The sequence below is a fragment of the Leguminivora glycinivorella genome, chromosome 9, assembly GCF_023078275.1.
Source record: "Leguminivora glycinivorella isolate SPB_JAAS2020 chromosome 9, LegGlyc_1.1, whole genome shotgun sequence".
NCBI classification, from domain to species: Eukaryota; Metazoa; Arthropoda; class Insecta; order Lepidoptera; family Tortricidae; genus Leguminivora; species Leguminivora glycinivorella.
In genome coordinates this window covers 2,811,328-2,834,365 of record NC_062979.1, presented here as the reverse complement: position 1 = coordinate 2,834,365, position 23,038 = coordinate 2,811,328, and the positions used below count along the sequence as shown (strand labels likewise).

Here is a 23,038-nt window from a genome sequence, read left to right as displayed (position 1 = left end):
TCCTTTTTAATGCATGAATTTCGATATGGTTATTATCCTGACGTCGATAAAAATTACACAATACACATCATCACTAGGCCAAGAACATAACCATAAAACAGTTTGCAGATGGAGAATTAATATGGTATTAGTTTAATATAAACTATTATCAAAATTGAACGAAACTCCCCAATCTCAATATGACAATGGGAAGGTGGGGAAAATCAGGAGCCGACATAGTGTGGTCACCCTACTTGATACATTTGTATGAGAAAAGTTATGTCTGAATATCTTTAAAACCAGACAACGAATTTAAAATATTAGATGGTGGATATTTAGTAAAAATTTTTACTAAATGTTGAAGTACTTTCGAGTATCTTAGGTGCTACAAATCGTAAGATATTTACATTTTTAACTTTGTCAAAACGTGTGGACTGAGTGAGCACTTACAAAAATTTATTATAAAAAAACCTGACACGTTAGTGGTCCGTTTTGTATTTTACAAATTCCCATTTCACTTTTACTAAACTATACACATATAATAGCGGTCTAAATCTTATGTTTTTCATCAAAATTCGGCTTTTCAAAAGTGTGAGGATTGAGTGAGCATAAGAAACTATTTGTAAAAAATTAAATACGTAACTAGGTGATCTAATATTTATAGAGGTAGGTTGGCCTATTTTTTACTAAATGTTAGTATATAAATATTATACGTTAAATGAATATATTCACTGTTTTCGTTGGTAGTTTGTGAGAACTGAGTGAGCACATGTTAATGGCTGTATCTTTTGATTTATCTTTTTACAAATTCAGAGATTCGTTTTACAATTGTTTTAGAACTTTTACTAAATGATCAGCATATTTTTTTTATTTTCGGAAGGTGCTCACTCAATCCACACACACACGAAAAGATAAGCAACATACAAAGAACATTCAAACCTAGCCCTACTTAAATATTAATGAAGGAAATTGGTCACCCTTGAGTTTCAAATGGGACTTTTTCCTGTTATTCCCAAAAGTTAAGGATCTTATTCATGGCTTTGAAGTAAGAACGTTCGTATTAAACGACTTTACTATTGACCTTTTTAGGGTTCCGTAGTCAACTAGGAACCCTTATAGTTTCGCCATGTCTGTCCGTCCGTCCGTCCGTCCGTCCGTCCGTCCGCGGATAATCTCAGTAACCGTTAGCACTAGAAAGCTGAAATTTGGTACCAAAATGTATATCAATCACACTAACAAAGTGCAAAAATAAAAAATGGAAAAAAATGTTTTATTAGGGTAAAGTGGGGGCTGATATTTTTTTTCATTATAACCCCAACATGTGATATATTTTTGGATAGGTATTTAAAAATGAATAAGGGTTTACTAAGATCGTTTTTTGATAATATTAATATTTTCGGAAATAATCGCTCCTAAAGGAAAAAAAAGTGCGTCCCCCCCTCTAACTTTTGAACCATATGTTTAAAAAAAATATGAAAAAATTCACAAAAGTAGAACTTTATAAAGACTTTCTAGGAAAATTGTTTTGAACTTGATAGGTTTTAACGTTAGAATGCACCAAAACCGTGAAAATTTTCCGTTTGAGACTCAAACATGCGATTCAAATTTAAGAGTCAAACTCAGTTTGGCATCGAAATATTAGTTACAATTAGTATAAGACTATAAGCACCATTTAAACAGAGCGCAGCTAACAAACTAAGTTGTTAAGCGGTAACTTTGTTCCAGAATCTAATTTAATTTATTCCACTAGCTTTGGCACAAAAGTAAAGAGATTTTAACACATTTTCTGAAACCTATTTGCTAGGAAATTCTCTATTTTGCTGAAGGAAATCACAAATCCGGCGTTAGCTCCGCCGCCGTCGTATTTAGCATAGATAAAAGATAAAATTCCATTTTTTTAGGTCGACCAAAAACTGCGCTGCGAAACTAAGGGACATTGTTTCGTGTTTACCACTACTGTAAAAGCACCTATTGTCAAAATTGGTAAACCACTTTTTAACGAATTTGCATATTTCGGATGCATTTCAATCCTTATAATTTCTTGTTAAAGCTTGTTCAATTCGCTTTGCTTCATAGAGTTCTCATTACCCAATTTGCATATTAAAACTTTATAAGGCAAGTATTATTACGTGCAAAAATGGCGAACACTTCTACCAGCCACGCTGCATGTCAATGTCAAACAGCAACGTGACCTTTCAAGTTTATTCGCTGGTGACCGCCCACGTGTAAATAAATAAATACTTTGATCCTGTGGTGAGTAGGTGTTCTGTTTCATTAAACCGTATCCCAAAGGTGAAGAAACGTCAAAAACTATTTTTGGAGAGTCGTTTCTGATGCTTAGGTTGGGATGGAAATTACGGCTCAACGCAGAAACGCGGTAAGGGCACGTTTTCATCGGAACCCACCCAATGGGTTGTAGGTAGTATTTTTTGTTAGCCCGTTTTGCTGACATGCTGACTCACTGCTGGCCAAAGAGGTCATATCACTTTCTCTCTTCAAGCCTGTCATTTGTACATTCCCGCCAATCCGGATAAAATGGAGTCAAACCGTCCGTCCCGCCATCCCTTTTTTGGACTGCCTGAACCCTGGTCTGCATCACCTATAGTGTATTAGTAGTTATTTCTGGTTTAGATAAGGAGGAATGCTGAAATAGAGGAGTTTGTGGACTGGTTCGGCCTCCTACTGTAAGAATGGGAGAAAATCGGGCTGCTCTGCAAATCTGGGCCAACTGGTGGCCGCCGCCGCCCGGTGGGTCGGCCCGGATACCGCTGGGGAGACAGTGTGGTGGCGGATCTGCGTCAGCTACAAGTCGATAATTGGCAGGAAGCTGAGCAGGATCGGGATAAGTGGCGTGCTCTCGTTTTGGAGGCCAAGATCCTCTTTGGATCGCAGAGCCACATTAGTTAGCCAGTGAGGTAAATTTTTCACTTAAAATGAATATTACCTGGAAGTACTCATCGGTTGAGACGCCGAACCACTCCGGCGAGTCGAGGAAGTGGTGCGGGAACACGATGTGCAGCGCCCTCTGGTTCTGCGACACCACTAATCTGTAAATAGAAAAGATTCCTTCAAAAACTAGTGCTAAGCTGAACGAATAAATAATAACAACCAAAAATGACCAAAAGCATATTGATCCAACGAGAAGGTACGAGGAATGTTATGAAAGTGAAAGAAGCGAAAAAGGTAGGTATGTCACGTCACGATCGTAACAAGTGGGAATCCATGGTCTCTACCTACCCCTCGACACAGACGTGACTATTTGTATAATTATGCAGTCCTGACTGATTAACTAGCTTGTTTATCTTTGACCATGCCCTTGATACCAAAACATTCAAATTGAACTACTCGCTAACTAGTCCCTTCAGAGTCTCGAGCGACTGGACTGACAGGTAGAAATGCTAACATGTTGCGTTTCTACCTTTTTTTGTGCTACAAAAATACATATGTGATTGAATTGGTGTGGAGAACCTACAGAAAAAAAAACTATTTCCTTATTCGTGTCAACACCGGCAAAAAAACAAGTTATGAAAATAATTATATAATAAATCGGAACCTGAGTACAAAACCGGTACCTGAAGCTGACACCGGGATTAACGCTAAGAACAGACAAATAATTTAATTAAGGCTTCCATTCTCATTTCACCTTCAAAAGCGTCCCTCGCAAACTAAATCCGAACATCAACTCCTAAATCCGGTAACAAAATCGGATAAAGGAACCGCTGACTCGCATCGCAGACATTTCCACAATATGAACAGATTTAACGAGAAAAATGCCTGTGACGGGCGAAAAAGGTGTGTAAACAAAGTTTAATAAACTCCGTGAGAAGTTGCTAATTAAAATGAGTGCGGACAAAGCGGCGCAGCGCAATTAAGCATTAGGCGGTCTTCACATTTGATGCGGATCCGTGGATTCCCAAGGCGTTTTTCAGAAAAAGAAATCAGATCAAAAATATCGATATTTTTGTGCTCAGTCTACTCAGAATCGGCAGCACTTTCCATTCCGTCACGTTTTTAGTAAGATCTTTATTTTTTCACTTGTATGTAAACAACAATAACCATAAATATATTTGGAGTTATTTTTTATCCCCAGGGTTAGAATAGCTGCAATTGAAATAATTTACTAGTGATTCAGAGCTTAACACACCCAAAGCATATCAGGATCAGTGCGAATCACCTCTTACAACGTTATCTTCCTCTATTTTTAAGCCCCCAGACGTCGCTCTGGTGTGCGAGCGGGAGACCGCTAATATAAATGCATGGCGCCGTCTCGCTCATGCACCAGAGCGACGCATGGATACGCATTAGTGTGATAATCGCATTAGCCCCGCACTTGGAAGTCTGACAGTAAGTCCGTCTAATTAATAAGCATGGTAATTTGATACATCGACCTATTCCAATTTTAAATCGTTCTATTCGATTTTCATCGGTGAACTCGCCTCGCCATGAAATTGTAGATGACAGGCTCCAATATTCCATAGAAGTATTATAAGTATTTATAGTGTGTACCTACGTCGGTCGTACCCGAATGTCACGTGGGTTTTTATGCAGCAATCAATATAATTGAAATCTATTTAAAATAACTGATGACATTTGGATATCACTCCCGATCCATAGAGACACTCTGAAAGCCTCTTACCTGCGTCAAATGTCAACAGCAGCGGTGGAGAGGAATGCTAAATTGAAGCGACCAATAACAAACAAGCAATCTTCTTTATCGAGATAAACTAGTATCTGTAGTAGTAGTGGTAAATAAGAAAAGTCAGTAGTAAAATTTTCCTCGTTGGCAATTACCATTTACGTACATGCTTTGTTTTAGATTCTGCTCTGCAATGGCAAAACGCAATTTATTTGAACATCACATCAAGCACAGAACTCGTATGATATGAAGAGCTCACTGTACAAAATAAGAAATGGCTTACATGTACTCTGCATGTTTATTTACGCAAAACTTTGCTATCATCTTCAAAAAAAATTGCTTCGAATGTTATTAGAAATTGTTAGTTAAGTAAACAATAGAAACATGAAGGCTACGATCATGAACAGATGTAATTGATACCAATTTTGAACTCTAACCTTTAAATTGGCAGTTGCTAGGCAAAAAGAGGAATCTGAATACGCGATAAAAATTGTAAACATGATTAAAGGAGAATTCAATTACAACTTAGATGTATAAAGTTCGAAGAGCAAAATTGTTAACGAATTTTGAATTACAAATGTAATACGAGATCGATCATGATTAAAGTATCTGTAAGTAAGTAGATACGTAAAAGAATAATAAATATTAAAAAAAAATATGCTTTTTTCAAACAACTTCTTTACCCGATTGTAAAATATTTAGATTATATAACTATTGTATTACATCTACAATCTACATTCTATCTAGATGCCTTTTGCACCATTTACAAATTAGTAGAATGACAAAAGTCACTCAACGCAGCGGTATGTTTTCAATATTTAATACATAGTGCCAAACTAATTTACACTGACAGACGTTTATTTATTAAGATTCTGCTCAAATTGCAGTAAAGCTTCGGACATCTTAATAATTCCCAGGTATATCCGTAATGTCAATCTGCCTCTGGCCGCCAGCTCCGGCTTCCGCCGCAAAGCCATTAAAATTATAAAATACGTAATAATGGCGGACGGTCAGCACGAGCTGTGGTTTAGCCCCGGAGCCCGGTCACAAGTTCAGCTTATCTGTTCAAACAGCGTGACGGCATTAAACTTGCATATTGCGGCCGTAACAGTTACCATCCGCATGTCACATATGGTAGAGATAGTCTGGACAATATTAGATATTATTTAATACTTTCAAACTCTAATAAATTTCGCTTTGGTTTGAAGATCAGCCAATCGGTACGAGGCAGGAACTTGAATTAAATCAGGATCATATAAAATCTCAAGTATCCCAATCCTAGTGTAATATAGATAAATATATGGCACAGGCGGACTTAAGATACTTCCAGGAATGCTTTTTTCAATAAAGGTTAAAGAGTTCAGTAAACAGTGTACATATTTACATTAACTTTATTTGATAAATATTCGAGAAAGTAACTATCAACTATGCAAACGCAATTATTGAACAAAACATAGTAATTAGTCAGACTTCCATACCTACACTGCCATATCTTCTTAAGTTCTTACCTTCATTGTAAGTCAGACAACATTATTTGATTTCTAACTATTGAAATTTCTCTCCTATCACGGTATCTGGTAATTGGAATCCTGAACAGTTGAAGTCGAATAGTTTTAAGTGGATACTGATTAATACCTCGGATTTTCTGCTCTTTGATTTTCATCTGTCATATCGCTATTATAGGGAATATAATTACTCAATGTAGGGAATAGATCAAACAAATGAAATAAAAAAAACAAATGAATGGAAATAAAAAAAGATAGAGCTACGGAGGCCACGACCCCCTCAGACATCAGGATTAATTAAAGCTGGACAAGAGAGTGTTGCAAACATTTGCAGTATTCAAGTACGAAAGGTTATCAATGTATTTGCAATTATTAGTAATGCAAGTCAGGCATTACTGATAACGATAACCTATGCCAACAATGACATCATCCTAGGCATAGGTCATTTCTAGGCTACATGTGTATCTTTTTTAATAAATACTAGCAGCATAAAAAAACTGTTTAAAATATTTAATTGCACAATCGTTTCAGAGAATGCTGCACCGCCAGGAAAATAGTGCAATTTTATGCATCCAATGAACCAATTAAAGGAGAAAGGGTTATAAAAAGAGGTGGAAAATAATAGCAGGCACTGGTGCAGTGTTATCAGCTGCAATATGTTATATTTCAAGACCTAAATGTGTCACTTTTACGCAAATGTATGTCCTCCGTGCTGTAGTACCTATGCCAAAACATTTTAGGAGTGAAGGAGTGATAATAAATATTTAGAATGAATTTGTGTGCATGAATGTAGATGTATTAAAGTAACTCTGCTGACTCTTCCTTGTCCACATTTGTGACTGATTCCCGACATTGTCTCATGTCAGTTCTGTCACACTCATCAATCAGCTTTTTTTACTACTAACAAATCGAATAGTCTAAACTCTAAAACGTTCAATAAATCAGTCAGGCTACAATATCTTCCACCGAAACGCATAAAATAGAAGCTGCAACATTTTTACGATCAGTAGCACTAAGTTAGTGCAGCAATCTATAGTTTTCCGCTAAAACATTAGGAAACGTTAGATAAATTAACTTGAACTCAGTTCAATCTACGAGATAACATTGAAGTGCTCAGACTAGGGATGCGATTGCAAAGAGTAATTCGTATGCGCAAGGTAGTTTTATTTTAAAAGTATGTATGAATACTACAAATGTGTATATGCAGTTCATTGTTGAAGTGATATTGCATAATAGGTACATATTTTTTTTAAATTACAGGACCTTGCCTTATTCTTATTTAAATATCAATTCCTGTTATTTTTAAAACTAACTTTTCGCACGCCCAAATTTTCATAACCCTGAAGTTTTAGTAGTTTCATGTGCTCTGCCTACCCCTTTATGAGATACAGGCGTGATTGTATGTATGTTGTATGTATGTATGTATGACTCAGTTGCGCACCAAGTGAAACCCCAATTTGGTTTCGCATTTTTATATAGTCCAGACATCACTACTCGCAAGTCGCGACTAAGTGAAGTTAAAAGGCTTAAGAACTTTTGCCGTTGATCTAAATGAGATCTAGAGCTCTTGACAGGGCTCGTTATAATATCGACTGAACAGCCTCTACCATGCTGAACAAACTTCTCGGAAAATGCAGTATATGTACCTAATAATGGCTCTAGTAAGTAACCGTTTGGGGGAGCTGTTATCTCCATCACCATCTCCATACAATGAATGTATCTTTCATAACTTTAGCTATCAAGTAGCGTATTCTAAAACGTCAAAAAGTAGTGGCCTCAGGGTACGTAGCCGAATGGCACAAACGCTCACGAAACGAAACGCTCGTAGATATCTATCTCTATCGCTCTTGCGGATTGGCGCGATAGAGCGGCTACCTTTCGCGGCGTTTCGTTTTCGTTTCGCGTCGCAGAAATGCCATTCGGCTACAGCACCAGAGCATATAATACTAGAGACCGGATAGGCCGCCGGCGAACATGTCGCAGTTGTTAAATTATTGAGCATACTGTCGTCGTTGTGTGCGTGCGTGATGACACGACTCGGTAGTCGTTCGCATGTACATGGAAATGATGCGAGTGTATTGCGCAACAGTGTCTAGTGTGAAGAACTTGCGAGAGGTGTCAGTCAATACAAATCGGCCGCCATGTTCGATCTTCTTCCTTCCTATATCTGTGGTAGGCTCTGAATCTGAACTATGCCAATGGCGACATGGCTGATAAAAGCCTATAATCAGATTAATTTGACGTAATCGTGTAAAATACGCATTCGATTTACATTTGTGAAGCTTGAATAGGTTTTCGCTTCCATTTTGGAATTGCTGAACGTTGATATGGGTAAATAGTGATATTGACGTTTTAGCTAAGCGGAGTCTCATTTCCTTTCTATGTTCAGCTTGTTTAAAAATAAATCGTAAGATGGGAATTGGATATGCAATGATGTAACGTTTTAACATTTTAACGGATGATAATGAAGTTTTTTTTGTTTACATAAATGTCGGTGGCAAGGGCACGCTATGTACCGAGTGATATCAAGCGGTCAATGTTGTCTTTAAATTGTTTTGTCTTATTAAGATGCCTAAATAAGACTAAGAGGCAGATCCAGGTTACACTTGTCTATCGATATATTTGTACATATTTGAGATGGGCCGAATATGGACTTTGCCGAATACGAATATTCGGCCGAACATTCGGTTCAGCTCTTACCGAACCGAACATTCGGCCGAATATTCGGTTACGCCATATTTTTTAAGGAGATTCATGAAAACTATTAAATGATTGATAATCGTTACTACAACTATGTTTTTATGATTTAGTGGATAACTAAAACTTAGTTAAAACAACTCTGAATTCTTCTCAACTCTTGAACTACGGTTTTTTACTTTTTTTAAAACAATTGTATTTATATTTTGACGCATAGGTTTCTCTTTTTTTAGCAGTTCCTTAAAAAGCTACTAAAAAGGAGCTTTTATCCACTGGAATACGTAAGATCTTCATTAGTTATTTTCTTTGTTTATTCGGTAAATATTCGGCAATGCAACCGAATAATTCGGCCGAATACGAACAATTAAAAACTTGCCGAATATGCCGAATACCGAATATTTACCGAATATATTGCTATAAGTAATATAAAATGAATGTCCATCCACCCGATATTATCCCCAACAAACGCCAACTACGGCAGTTGTGTACTTATATTATAATTATACGGCAGCTATTCCAGATTGTTAACGACGTGTAATGCCAATAATATCCCATGTTGATCACCGAAGTAAACACAACACCTCAACGCCCACACACAGTGAGCTTTGAAACGCCCCGCATCACGTTACTATAAACTCGCCAATCTGAATGCTGGAAACAGTGGATCCAATTGCGATTCAAATATTTGTTTAGTTGATTTTTGGTGAGGCAGTTTGACACAGTGTATGCGGGTTGGATAATTTTCCATTTGACGTTGATTGCTCATCATCATTCGCCTGCCCTTATCCCATTCATTTGGGGTCGGCGCAGCATGTCTTCCGCTTCCATACCTCCCTATCATCCGTCATTTCATCATTCACTTGCTTTCGCTTCATATCATCTCTCACGCAATCCATCCACCTTTTCCTCGGTTTTCCTCTCCCGTTACTTCCTTCCACACTCATTCGCAATGCCTTTCTCGTCACATGACTTTCATCCCTTCGCATCACATGCCCATACCATGCCAGACGATTAGCTCTTACTTTTTCTACTATCGGTGCAACTTTCAGGCTTCCTCTTATATACTCATTTTTTATCTTATCCATCCTTGTCACGCCACACATCCATCTTAACATTCTCATCTCTGTTACATGCAATCTCTTTTCATCCATCACCTTTAGGGCCCAGCACTCTGATCCATACATGACGACAGGTCTGATGATGGATTTATAAATTTTACCCTTCAATCGAAGAGGCATCCGGGCGTCGCAAATAGTTCCCGTAACCTGTCGCCATTTCATCCACCCTGTGCTAATCCGGTTTTTCACGTCCCGATCGATATCGCCATCGCACTGTACGAGCGAGCCAAGGTACTTGAAGTCGGAGCAGACCGGCAATAAAGTGCCATCGAGTTCTATGGCAGCAAAACTAGAGAGACCGCCGAAATCACAGAACATATGTTCTGTTTTAGATCTGCTGATCTTCAAGCCAACATTCTCCAGCCTTTGCCGCCATGTCTCGAGTCTGCTCTGTACCTCGTGTCCGTCTTCACCGACAAGCACAATGTCATCGGCGAAAAGCATACACCAGGGTACCTCCTCCTGTATGTCCGACGACAAGGCGTCCATAATAAGCAGGAAGAGGTACGGGCTTAGAGCCGATCCCTGATGCAAGCCCACCGCGACACTGAACCTGTCGGTGGTGCCGGCAGCTGACCGGACGCGTGTACAACATTGGCTGTACATTGACCGAATTAGCTCCACATACTTCCCAGGCACGCATTTCTCTTTCAGAGCCCACCACAAAACCTCTCGGGGTACGCGATCGTATGCTTTTTCGAGGTCAACAAACACCATATGCAAGTTCTTTTTTGCACGTCTGTATTTTTCGCACAATTGGCGAAGTGCAAAAATGGCGTCTGTTGTACTTCTCCCCGGCATAAACCCGAACTGGTTTTGTGTTATATTACTCTCTTCTCTCAGGCGTCTCTCTATCACTTTTTCCCATACTTTCATGGTATGTGACATGAGCTTTATTCCTCTGTAGTTGTTGCATTCCTGTACATCCCCCTTGTTTTTGAAGATGGGCACCAGTAAACTGTCGCACCATTCATCGGGGATAGTTTCTTCGTGCAACAACTTATTGAAGAACAAAGTCAGCCACATACATCCATCCTCACACAACAACTTCCATACTTCTCCTGGTATGTCGTCTGGTCCTACCGATTTTCCATTTTTCATACTTCTCACTGCCGTTCTTACCTCATCCATACATACATCTCTCACTGCACCCATATTTATCGGCTTGTGATGCAATACCCTGCTCCAATCATTTTCTTCATTCATCAACCTTTCAAAGTATCCTTTCCAACGTCCTCTTATATCATCATCTTTCGTTAGCACCTTCCCTACATCATCTTTCACACATTTTATGTGGGATATATCACGAGAACTTCTTTCTCTAGCTTTGGCAAGACGATACAGCTGTTTTTCTCCTTTGGGACTGTCTAAGGAGTAATACAATTTGTCCTGTGCTGTTGATTTGGCAATAGCAACTGCACGTTTTGCCAACTTTTTACACTCTAAGTAGGCACTCCTTTTTATGACCTCTATTCTATAGAGGTAAATAAAAATATGTACGCAAAAGTTGGCTGCTTACAAGAACATGTAAACTTTGTCAAAACTTTTCTTTGCCTATTTATGGCTAATAAATACAATGTACCTATCTAATGCTGGTTATACCCGTCTACAATTAATTAATCTTTTCGAGTTATCGCGTGAAATCTTATCTATTTCTGATTTCTCACCCAGACTTCGTTGCATGTTTAAGTGTCGGTCGAATCCATAGACCTTGATCAAAGATTAACCTTAATTTAACATGAAACGTCCCAAACGGCTCTGTAACTATAACGTCTATAACACTTAACTCTTCGGTGATCTGCACTGAATTTTTAACCGTAAAGTGAAATTTCAAGGTGCAATGTTCAATGGCAGGTAATGTGAAAACAGTAAAGGTTGTTAACGATAGGCGTAAAACGCACTAGACACAGGCAGTGAAATAAAAACATATTGTGGAGCAGTGACCACGGGTCACACGCAAAGGGTTTATGACTAGGCATAGCCAATTTCCTTAACGACAACCACGACAGTAACTTGGTTAAGTAGGTTGTTTTATTAAATCTTTACATCGCTATCCTTAACAGTACAATATTTTTACCTAAATATAACATGCAAGTAGAAAATTTGGTTGCAAAGCATGCTGTTTTAACTTGACCAAAAATTATTTTGTTGATCAGTCGAACTGTTCTCCTTTGCAAATGAAATTTTCAAAGCAGGTTCGAAATGAAATGACTTTGCTTCGATTTGGTTTTTTTCGATAAATTTGTCCGATCGACGGTATTTCTAAGCCTACAGTTTTCAGAGCTATTATTATTAAAATTCCAGAAAAAAACTTTATCAAAGCGATCATCCTAGAACCAAGAACTATGCCACCCTCGATGCACAGACAGGTATTGAGCCTCAAAAGCTGGCCAAAATCCATTTTTTTTATTTACGCCGTACCCCTTCTTAACCATTGTTTCTTAAAACTAGGATAACCCCTCCACCTAGTAAAAAAAAATACCACGTGCTAAAGTCATCTATCACCCGTGTAGGCTTAGTCGAAAATTACCGTTCGCCGAAAGCGTCTGCGTGATTGTTCGATGCACTCGAATTTCATTGTTTTCAAAAATTTGTTATTCCTTGATTGGCCCGTTTTGTGTTGGTTTATAATATGGATTGCGAAGAACCAGGTATGTACTTTATTTAACACTAAATTTTACTTAAATATTAATTGATTTTCTTCATTAATACCCTTAAGAAGTGAGTACCGGGAAATTTTAAATAAAAAGATAAGTTTTTCAAGAACATTGGAATTTTTAATAAGTTACCAAGCATTATCCAGCAAACATTTGAATGACATATTGAAGAATAGACTTTCCTTTATAATATAAAGTGCAGAATAGCCACCCCAATGCACCCGCCTATTTTTGGTGATTTTTTTTCCGTAAGCACATTCGTTACTCGGTACATGAGATTTTACTTATTTTTACGTTTTTGTGTTTTAGGTTCTTCTGGAATCCGGGTATTATATAGGAATGATTTATTTGCTATTATTGAACGCTCAGACAGCTCAACTTTTAACAAAAAGTTGCAATTTTTGGAGCAAGTATTACTGAATCTATATACGGAAAATGACCACAATATTGCTGACATAAAGCTGAAACTGTCTCGCATCAAGCATTAGTTTAAACAAAAATGGACAGCTGCTCTTAATACAAGTGCCAGATTCCTAGATAGCAGCATCGAGTAGCTCAAAGGATGCATATCTCTACCAAAAGCAGGAGTCAGTTCTGGTCGTCCTGAAAATACTTTCTTAGAGTTGAGCGACAGGAGCAAGAGACATAAAACAGAAATGTCCTGGAAGAAAGCTAATGTAAGCTTTGAAGAAAATAACTAATAAAAGTTGAAATATAATATTTAATGTCTTTCAACTTTCAATTTGTCAACTAGGAACCCTTATAGTTTCGCCATGTCTGTCTGTCCGTCCGTCCGTCCGCGGATAATGTCAGTAACCGGTAGCACTAGAAAGCTGAAATTTGGTACCAATATATATATCAACCACGCCGGCAAAATGGTAAAATAAAAAGTGGAAAAAAATGTTTTTTTAGGGTACCCCCCCTACATGTAAAGTGGGGACAATTTTTTTTTTCATTCCAACCACAACGTGTGATATATTGTTGGATAGGTATTTAAAAATGAATAAGGGTTTACTAAAGTCGTTGTTTGGTAATATTAATATTTTCGGAAATAATCGCTCATAAAGGAAAAAAAAGTGTCCCCCCCCCTCTAACTTTTGAACATATGGAACATATGGTGTAAAAAATATGAATAAAATCACAAAAGTAGAACTTAATAAAGACTTTCTAGAAAAATTATTTTGAACTTGATAGGTTCAGTAGTTTAAAAAAAAAATACGGAAAACTACGGAACCCTACACTGAGCGTGGCCCGACACGCACTTGGCCGGTTTATTTTACCTTCTTGACCCTTAAATCTTAATAACACATGGTTAGGAGGCCATTGGAACTTTAAAATAATTTTGGCCAACTTTTTGGGTCAAATACCAGTCTGTGCGATGGTCTGAAAGAGGTCTCGTCAACACTCACGCATAGAGTGCATCTCAAGTACCACAGCTGCAACCGTACCGTACGTTTCAATATTTCAATAACTTTTACTAACGCTGCCTCGCTATTTACTTTGCAGCTTCAATATGCTTCGATGTTTGTTTACTGAGATTGAATATTGACCTTTTCCTGATTTATAGTTTCTGCTTGATATGGTGTGGATGAAAATAATAAACTTCATCATTTCTATCCCTGACTGGTCCTTACCTTATCTCTTGCGATTTTATTAAAATTAAATGTTGAAGAAACCAATTTTCATTTAATAACTGTCGACCTAAGTAGTAAGTCTTTTCATCCTTATTGAACCCACGTTGTAAAGGCGAGACGAAAGGAGACTCAAAGGTCAGACTCTAAAGAAGTATAATATTAAGAATCTAATTTTATATTTCCCGACTCTTCTTAATAGGTCTTGGGAATGTCACTAAATGTCATCAATTTACGCGATTTCGTTCCAAATATCTGCATTATTCCGAGTTGCTTAGAATGAAAAAGATGTAAGAGTATTTATTTAGTATTGAACTCCGCCATTCTGGATTAGCCGGGATTGCCGGTAAACTCCATTAGGGTGGCCTTTACGCCAGTGCCGTGTTCAGACATTCATAATACATTGTGGCTCGAAGTTCACTGTCCCTACTATAACTTGAGCTGGAAAGCACGTAGCAACTATGTGTACGGATTCAGACAATTCTCACATCTTTATTACACCACTATGATAAAAGTTTGCAACAAGTTGAGATATCTCGCGATGTTGACCCTTTACAACGTTTCATCGATTCGACGTGTTGACAGAGATGAATGCAGCTCCTTTGCAGTCAGTGTAGCTTTATTAGTCTCTGTATGAGTATTCCAGTATCCAGTATACATTACATATACAGTAAACATACAAGGTTTTAGTATTGATTCCGATCTTATGTTTCTGAAAAGTACTTCCCACCCCTAGTTATTATCCAAATTCGAGCAAGATAAAATTTTTTCCCCTCACTAGCTCGGAAACACGTGTTTTGTTCTTTAATACCAGCGTGTAAAAACGCTTTTATCCACCTAAAAGTTAGTAATTAAGATGTTTGGAATCCAAATTCGTTGAGCAAGATGCAAAAATTTTAAAAAGAGGTATAACAAATCGTGCGCAAAATCAGGTCCTGTTTTTTTCTGTTTCCGAGGAAAGAACTGTATGGCTAGCACAAGATGGACGTGACAATATCTCTCAATATATCTCGCCCACAAGTAGATACTTAGCCTACCTTGTGGGCAAAATACTGTCGGGCCACACTTGTAGCAGCTATTCCTACTGTGCGGCACACAATTTTGTTCAACCACTGGTTTTGTGGTTTGCAGCAGAGCTTTATGAACACAGACCTGGAGTGATATTTGGCTAATGTCAGGGATCCCGATTTGCTTGTACGTTTATATATTAACGACTTTCGGATTGCGGATCGTGACCTAATTCGCTTGTACGCGATTTGAATTCATCGTTTATAGGTCCTAGAGCTTTTATTAAATTAAAAGCGCTTGAAACTGAAGGAGCGAATCGACCATGAATAGCTAAATAGCTTAATGTAACTAAGGAACAATGTTTTTAGCTTTAACTAAAATCGCATTTGTATTAATTTTAGCAAATTAGGAAACTTTTTCCAAAGTCGGGAAACTTTTAAGTTTTAAATTGAATTAATGTAGACTAATAGCTTTTGATAAAATGAAAGAACTAAGTCAAAGACGTTTAATCATTATTCAATCAGCCTGCGCGCTACGTTAAAGTTTCTATTCATTCGCATTTATAATGTTTCTATGCATCCAAAAGGATTTTATTCATATTTTCAGCTTGTATGAAACGTGCAGTAAAAAGTAGTAGTGCATTATCTCAGCATTGTATACAAAACAGGAACGTCATTACGTCACTAATTGTAATTACCATACCAGTTCAGTTCATTGTTCCGTCAATGACCAGAAGTTCTAAAACGGTGGCTATAATTCGGGACCTCATTATGAAGTGATTATAGTAACCACTGCCTGAGGCCTGAGTCACTGCGAACAGAAAATCTTCTTGCCTACTGCTCGTTATAAAAGATCTCATTAGGAAACGATTTTGGGTAAAAAGCGGTTTACAGCTATCGGATTTGACGTAAAATATTTTTAAAGAGGATTTGGGAACATTAGGGCCGAAATCTGCGGAAGTTGAATATTCGTAGTTGGGAGATTTTTAGTCGGGTTAGTGGTTTTGTTTCCTTTTATTCTATTAACGAGTTGCCTTTGTAGGTTTTCAGCTCGGCTAGCACAATTTATGCTTTGCGACCATGTTATCCAATTTTATACAGCTCTATTCCAAGTTTTCAACGTTTCTGAATAAATAGCGTCCAAGAGTAAATGAAATAAAATATACACAATACTACGACGGTTAAAGTGTGACGTAACAATGATATTTACAGTTAAAATTTGGCTCCAACACTAGCATTCTGATGCAAATTTCCGAAGCTTACTCTGTAAAGCTTTTCCAAATATTCTTGTCTTATTTAACTCGAACATATTTTGGCACAGTTTGAACTATAAATATTACTTTATTCTCAATACTTACCAAAAAGAAATGTAACGCATTTAGGTTGCTAAGTCACGTCCGAAAAATGTCATACATAAGGTTCCTTTCTTACAGCGTGCAGTGCGGAATTCTAGATTTCGTAATGGAGCCTGTTATTTCTGTTTGACTTTTTTCCGGACAACTGAAAAGGTATAATATTTTAACAGTCTATGTATATATATGTATGTAACAATATATATGAGACATGTGGAAATTGTGGCTCCCGCAGTTGTAATGCATCTACAAGGCAGCAACGAGATTAATCAATTTAATGAAACTTTTTATATCATGACTTATAGATAGACTATCGTACTTTACTATGGTCATAAGGTAAAGGTAATGATTAAATAATAATGCATAATTCAAATCGGTGTCGCTTTGGGTGGGGGGCTTTCGACCCCCGCGGCTTTACCACTCCAAAAGGCATGGGCGTGACAGTCGGTCGCCATTTACCGAAACTGCTATATATCTTCGTTCAAGGCGATCTGGACGTGTGGGCCCATTATGGATACGTTTCGTCCTGAGCGAAGTCGTAATTGATGATGAAGTCCACTATATTGGTATATATACTAGTGTATAGTACATAAATAAACTAATGTAAAGTCAAAACACATCTGCAAGTGTGCATACTGTGCCTATAACCCTTTACGTTCAAGCAATCGAGTTGGTAATGCTTTAGTAGGTATTAGTAACTAACAAAGAGCTAGAAGATGCCCAAAAGAAACAAAAAGTACTAAAACTGAAAAGGAAATACTTATACCAATTGATGATCCTTCTTTTTTACAAGTGTCAACATATTTGTAGTAATTTCAAATGCATTATTATAAAGCAGCAATGCAATGTCAGAGAGGTAAAAAAAGTAAATGAACACAAATTACTTAAAAATCTTATTTCATCTTTAATCACGGTTGCAGTATAATTCGAACAAAAAATCAACCAGCACTTTTTACAAAAACAGATCCCAACAAAAACAATAATTACCCACGACCTTGCAAAAGAACCAGTATTTAATCTACATCAGGCCTTCAACACTTTCGATTGGAACTGTATCGATACCTTAATGCATCTTGTAGAATGCAAATTGCGAATAATTATTGAGTTTAGCGCCCAAGCATGAAATTCTCACGTCACAGGGTACAGATAAGAGAGGTATGACAAAAGGCGCAATTAAATGTAAGGTGCATTAGGGTAATTTCGAAAATCGTCGAGTTTCGAAAGTCGCATAAAATCACTATTATTTCCATCATATCAAGATTCCCCTTTCGAAATTACCCTAATGCACCTTATAATGAGCGGTGCACATTTTGATTGAAAGAATGAGAATATTTAATGCTACGAAATCTATATCAGCTTCTTTAAGAATTAATGATTTGTCATTCATCCATCACATCTATAATTAAGTAGGAAGTCATCTTGGGTTAGGCTTATATTTTGAAAAGGTTAATCTATAGGTTTTAATACCGAGGTTTCTATAATATCCTAAAGAAACACTGAAATTCTAGTATTACAATCCGACTTTAACTTTAGCTTAAATATCAATCAGAGTATTTCAATTTTTCTCGATTAACTAGCTAGAACAACCCTTAAGTACTTTACAAAACTCATAACAATTACGTATGAGATTCACGTTTAAGCGACGGGAGACTGGACTAAATCGATTTTACTGAAATACGCTTTTGCATATGTAATTAAATCAAAGGTCCTTCCCATATTCGCGACCTATTTGAGGCGGAATACATTTAAAAGGTTATTCAGAGGCTAACCTAGATGCATAGATAGACTATATTCTGAGAGAGACTATATTCTGTATCTACTTAGTACTCGTTCCAAGACGTTCCGAGGTGTTTTTCTAGTAAAACTTAGCTGAGTTTTGGGACTTTGGGCTAAAGTTTTTAATTTACATTTTTACTTATTTAAATAAAAGTTTCAAGCATTCAAAGCAAGTTCTTACCATAATAAATTCATAACTTAGCAACCACCTAAGCTAAACGATAAAGCTGTGTTGCTAACATGAGTTAATTAAAACATTCTGTAATTTTTAGTTTTAGTAAGTAACTTTAAGCTTTGAATTGTTGCTAACATGAGTTAATTAAAACATTCTGTAATTTTTAGTTTTAGTAAGTAACCGTTTATAACACCCTGTTTATAGTTTTTATTATAATTATAAATGGGCTTACTCATGGGCACAGACAAGCCGAGTCGAAAACGTGGCTTACGATGGAGTTCGCCCGGATCCGGTAGCATGAAAAAAGCACCGGTGCCTGTTCACCCTTAATTTTGAAGGCTTACTCATGGGCACAGACAAGCCGAGTTTTTATTTGTCTTAATTTTGAAGGTTTTTTATTTGTCAATTTTTTCATACAATGTCAACGTCATTTTAGTGACGTTTTCGCTCTCAAGTATACCATTGGGAACTCATCGTAGCTTCACTTTAGTTGCAATAACAATGTAGATAGAGATCGTAAAATATGCATTCGTGAGACGATTCACATTAAGGAATTTAACGATTTTTAGATATTTTAGAAACTCACGAATCATTGCAGTCACGGTCACGATATGTATCGTCTAGGTATAATTGGGAATCGTTATGCCTAATTGGGATTTCTTTCTACGTAAAGAAGTCAATGCGGCATTTATCAATATTACCACATTACTTTGATTACATTTAAAATGATGGCACTTTTTCTTATACGTCGTAGGAGAAAAAATCCGTGGTAATTCTGAAAGGATGTAACTATTTCTTAATTAGTAAATATTGTAAACATAAATAATTACTATTCATTATTAAGTATACACATTATAAACAATGAATTGTATGCAATAAATGTCAACTTGGACTGCACCTGAAAGTGTAAATCAATTTCATTGTGTCTTGTATAAACAATAAAAGTGAACAAGTCAGGTAAATGCTTTATTGCCAGTATTTCTGCGCTACAAAACATTAATACTTCGTTATATCCAAACCAAAGAACATGATTAAGACAAAACAAGTGGTAATTCTTTCATATAATCGCTCTCGATTATTATCTATCTCAATTTTGAAGCAGTGATGCTGATGACAGCTAGTGATGATTTCTCAAGACAATATTATTAAGAACACTGGTCGGCCTATTTCAACAACAATATCAGAATAAGAGCATTCCACGTAAGACGGTTACCAGACGGCAACATTTTTGATTGTTTTATCGCCCATCATCTTCACCGATTTGAACGTCCAGAAACAATATTAGGTAGGTAAGGTATAAAGATTTTTGTCAGGTATTTCATTAAACATTTGTTTCTGGTGACCCAATTTTTTGCGCTGTCGCCTACATACTCCTTTTCATGTCTTGCATGATTATTTTTACAGTATATTTCTATGTGCAACATACGGGACAACGGTAAACATTTCGTGGAATGCTCCAACGTGTTTTTATTGAGCACCGATAACTTCCGCATATTGTCCCATTTGTGCACCGTGGATAATGTAAACAACGGGTAGCCTGTAGCCCCTGTAGGCAACCATTACATAACGCCCAGAACTCGGGCCCTGTCGAGCGTTACTGACGGGTTATTATGAAAATTACCGGTATCGTAGTTTACTTGCATCTGGCACACCTTACACAAGGATTGTATTGGATTCATGTCAATATTTATATCTATGAAACAAACAGAATAATCTCTTGATCTAGATTAGATATTTTTAATCTAACACTCAATAATATTTTGCCATGTGAAATGTAAACATATTTTTAACACGGGCTGACTCATAGCCATAGACTAGCCAAGGCATAGACGTGGCCTATGTTAGAGCGAGCTCGCTCAGAGGTGCTCGTTCAAGTGTTCACACCCTTGATTTGACGGTTGCTGGGTTATATTATCTGGTAAATATATAGTAAAAGGACATCATTCATACAAAAATAGGTCCTCAAGTTGCAAAATATTTGGCTTTAGGTATTTTTAGATTTCAATGACAAGCATCTTGGATTGGTGAGTGGTGACTGGACACGAAATTCAATATTGTGTAATTGTGAGGCTAGCCTAGTATTATTCTCCAAGGTTCGCTTGTATTTGTATTGTAAACAAAGAATGATTGTGTGATGTGGCTGTTACAATATTTGTTAGTTTGTGTCGATTTTCAAACAGGAAATTTAACATTTTACAGCAGCGGGACAAATCTCGACTGGGGGGCAAATGTAATTGGTCCATTTTTTCCATGTTTTACAATGTTTGCATTATTAAATAGTGTCCACCGGTTATATATGGTAGGCGTGTTCAGTGGATACATGTAGAACTCAACATCATAGTGTAATAATGGACAAATGGATCAGTTACAATTGGCCCCCAGTCGAGATTTGCCCCGCTGTAGTATAGATATCTATTTGGATAGCAAAATTTTACTAAGATTCTACTTAAAAGTTTTTTGTATGAACAGCTGTTCAATTACGCAACGGAGTTCATTAACTCGCCTTATGATAATAATATGAATGGATCCATTGAAAGGAAAAGCGAATCTGCGAGTGGGCAGTGGGTTGCGAAACGTGTACAACGCAAATCACCGGAAAAACGGCGTATATCCCAGTTGTCCTCTTCATTCGGATCTTAAAATTACTTACGACTTTTTGGACCCGAGTCAATGCACGCTAAACCAAAAGGACCTATGTGCGTATAGAAGTGGTAAAGACTGTAAAGAGATACGACTTTTTAACTGAGTGCGGTATTGTTTTATGCCTGTACACTGTAGCAGATAAACCCGTTTTGTTTTAGGGCAGGCAAACCTGAAATGGGCATTGTATTTGCAATTATATTTAAGTATATGTTGCTGTTATAATGCGATACGCGGAAACGGTACTGGCTGGACGTGAAATGCATACATTGTAAAAATAATTAAATGAACATTTTGTTTTTAGCCAAGGATACCATTGTGTAAACACGGCCTAAAATAAACATGAAGATTGGAATTTGACAGCTTATGTATGCTAAAAGTGGTTGTCAAAAAGTAAGATTGGCAACTGAGATACTGAAAAATATGTGGCACGTACTACGCCATCCTTTTTACCTGTCAAGCACGGAAGAACAGCTCGTCGGAACTTAGTCCGGTCTTAGATAATTAATGATGAATTCCTGATTTGGACATGTGAATCCAGGAACCCTTTTGCCTCACCGAGCCTTAGCACACCTTTAATTTCGTTAATAATTAATTAGGCACGTTCTTTAGGTGCAGACAAAGCATCGTAACTCAAAACTCAGGAGTAATAACCAACCCGGTTTTGTACGAGGACGCGTGTACTTCTTAAAATGAGTAATTGTGAACACCTTGAGTTCATGCACGGTGGCCCAAATCGATGCCAAATACGGTGGTGCAATTTTCATAATCGTCCGTCAGCCACTTTAGACAGGCTCGTTTTGTGGGCGTTGTGTAATAGTTGCCTACAAACGAATGTAAAATATTTTAAGTAAGTGCCTTGACTGCCTTGTCACAGAAATACAACATAGTCTAAAACAAAGACGTTTCTCGTTGTCTGTCTGTCCTTATGTATGTTTAGATCTTTATGAACTCGACTGTACCAAACATGTAGGAATATCTTCAAAAATTTAATAATATCCTTGAGTTATATCCTCTCTCCTGCACATTTGTTCATAACTTTACCTTCTCGACATGTGCGTGAAATAAAAAAGTACTTTTACCATAAACATTCGGAGAAAACTTTGAATATAATTCTCGTGAGTATACGGCGGTGTGTCATACTGAAACATGTATTTATTGAATAAGACCTTTTTTACTTATGTTCGGAAAGAGTATACTTAATTATTTTTTTTTCAGTTAAAATGAAACTTAACACGCAGAAAAAATTTCCAATTAAAGAAACAAGATAGAACGGTAGAAACTCTTCAGTTAGAACCATTTGTGGACATTAAAACAGAGAGTACCTACTCGGTTAGCGTAGAATGCAATCACTAAAAGCATTATAGGGATTAGCGAACAAAATCTAGAAATTTCCTTTAAACGTTAGTCCATTTGGGTCACTGGCGATTTGCGGTGACATTTAACTAGGGTGACTAGACGTTCCGATTGGTTTAGGAATTCTCCATTATAATCCTCTGAACTCGGTAAAGCCCCGATTTGGATATCCAATTAAGGACAGAACACTTTCCCGGATTTTAATTAAGCTCTAAAAAATTAATAATCATGAAACGATGTAACGACTAAGGTAAGAAAAATATTCTGTGTATTCGATATTAATATCGAAGGTTACAGTTTTGTTAACTATTTTAATGACTTCTTAGAATGAAGTAGTAGTAGGTAAGCAGTAAAAGTAATGTAATTCATTATATATAACACAGATTTACAAACATACCGTACATAATATGTATGTTATATGTACACTTAAACGAATACATATGCGTATTATGTTATGTATGATGCATTCAAGCTAGTAAGATTTTAATCAATGACTATGAAATTACTTA

At 37.0% G+C, this 23,038-nt stretch overlaps 1 protein-coding gene across 2 annotated transcripts in view; it reads right to left on the bottom strand.

The window, feature by feature from the left end:
- The window catches only part of LOC125229302 (blood vessel epicardial substance-like), an 89,608-nt gene that overhangs the window by 13,352 nt on the left and 53,218 nt on the right, over positions 1-23,038 (bottom strand). For both annotated transcript variants that reach the window (XM_048134103.1, XM_048134104.1), the window contains exon 3: positions 2,924-3,026. In XM_048134103.1, coding sequence (XP_047990060.1) covers positions 2,924-3,026 — 103 coding nt within the window. The remainder of the gene's footprint in view (positions 1-2,923; positions 3,027-23,038) is intronic.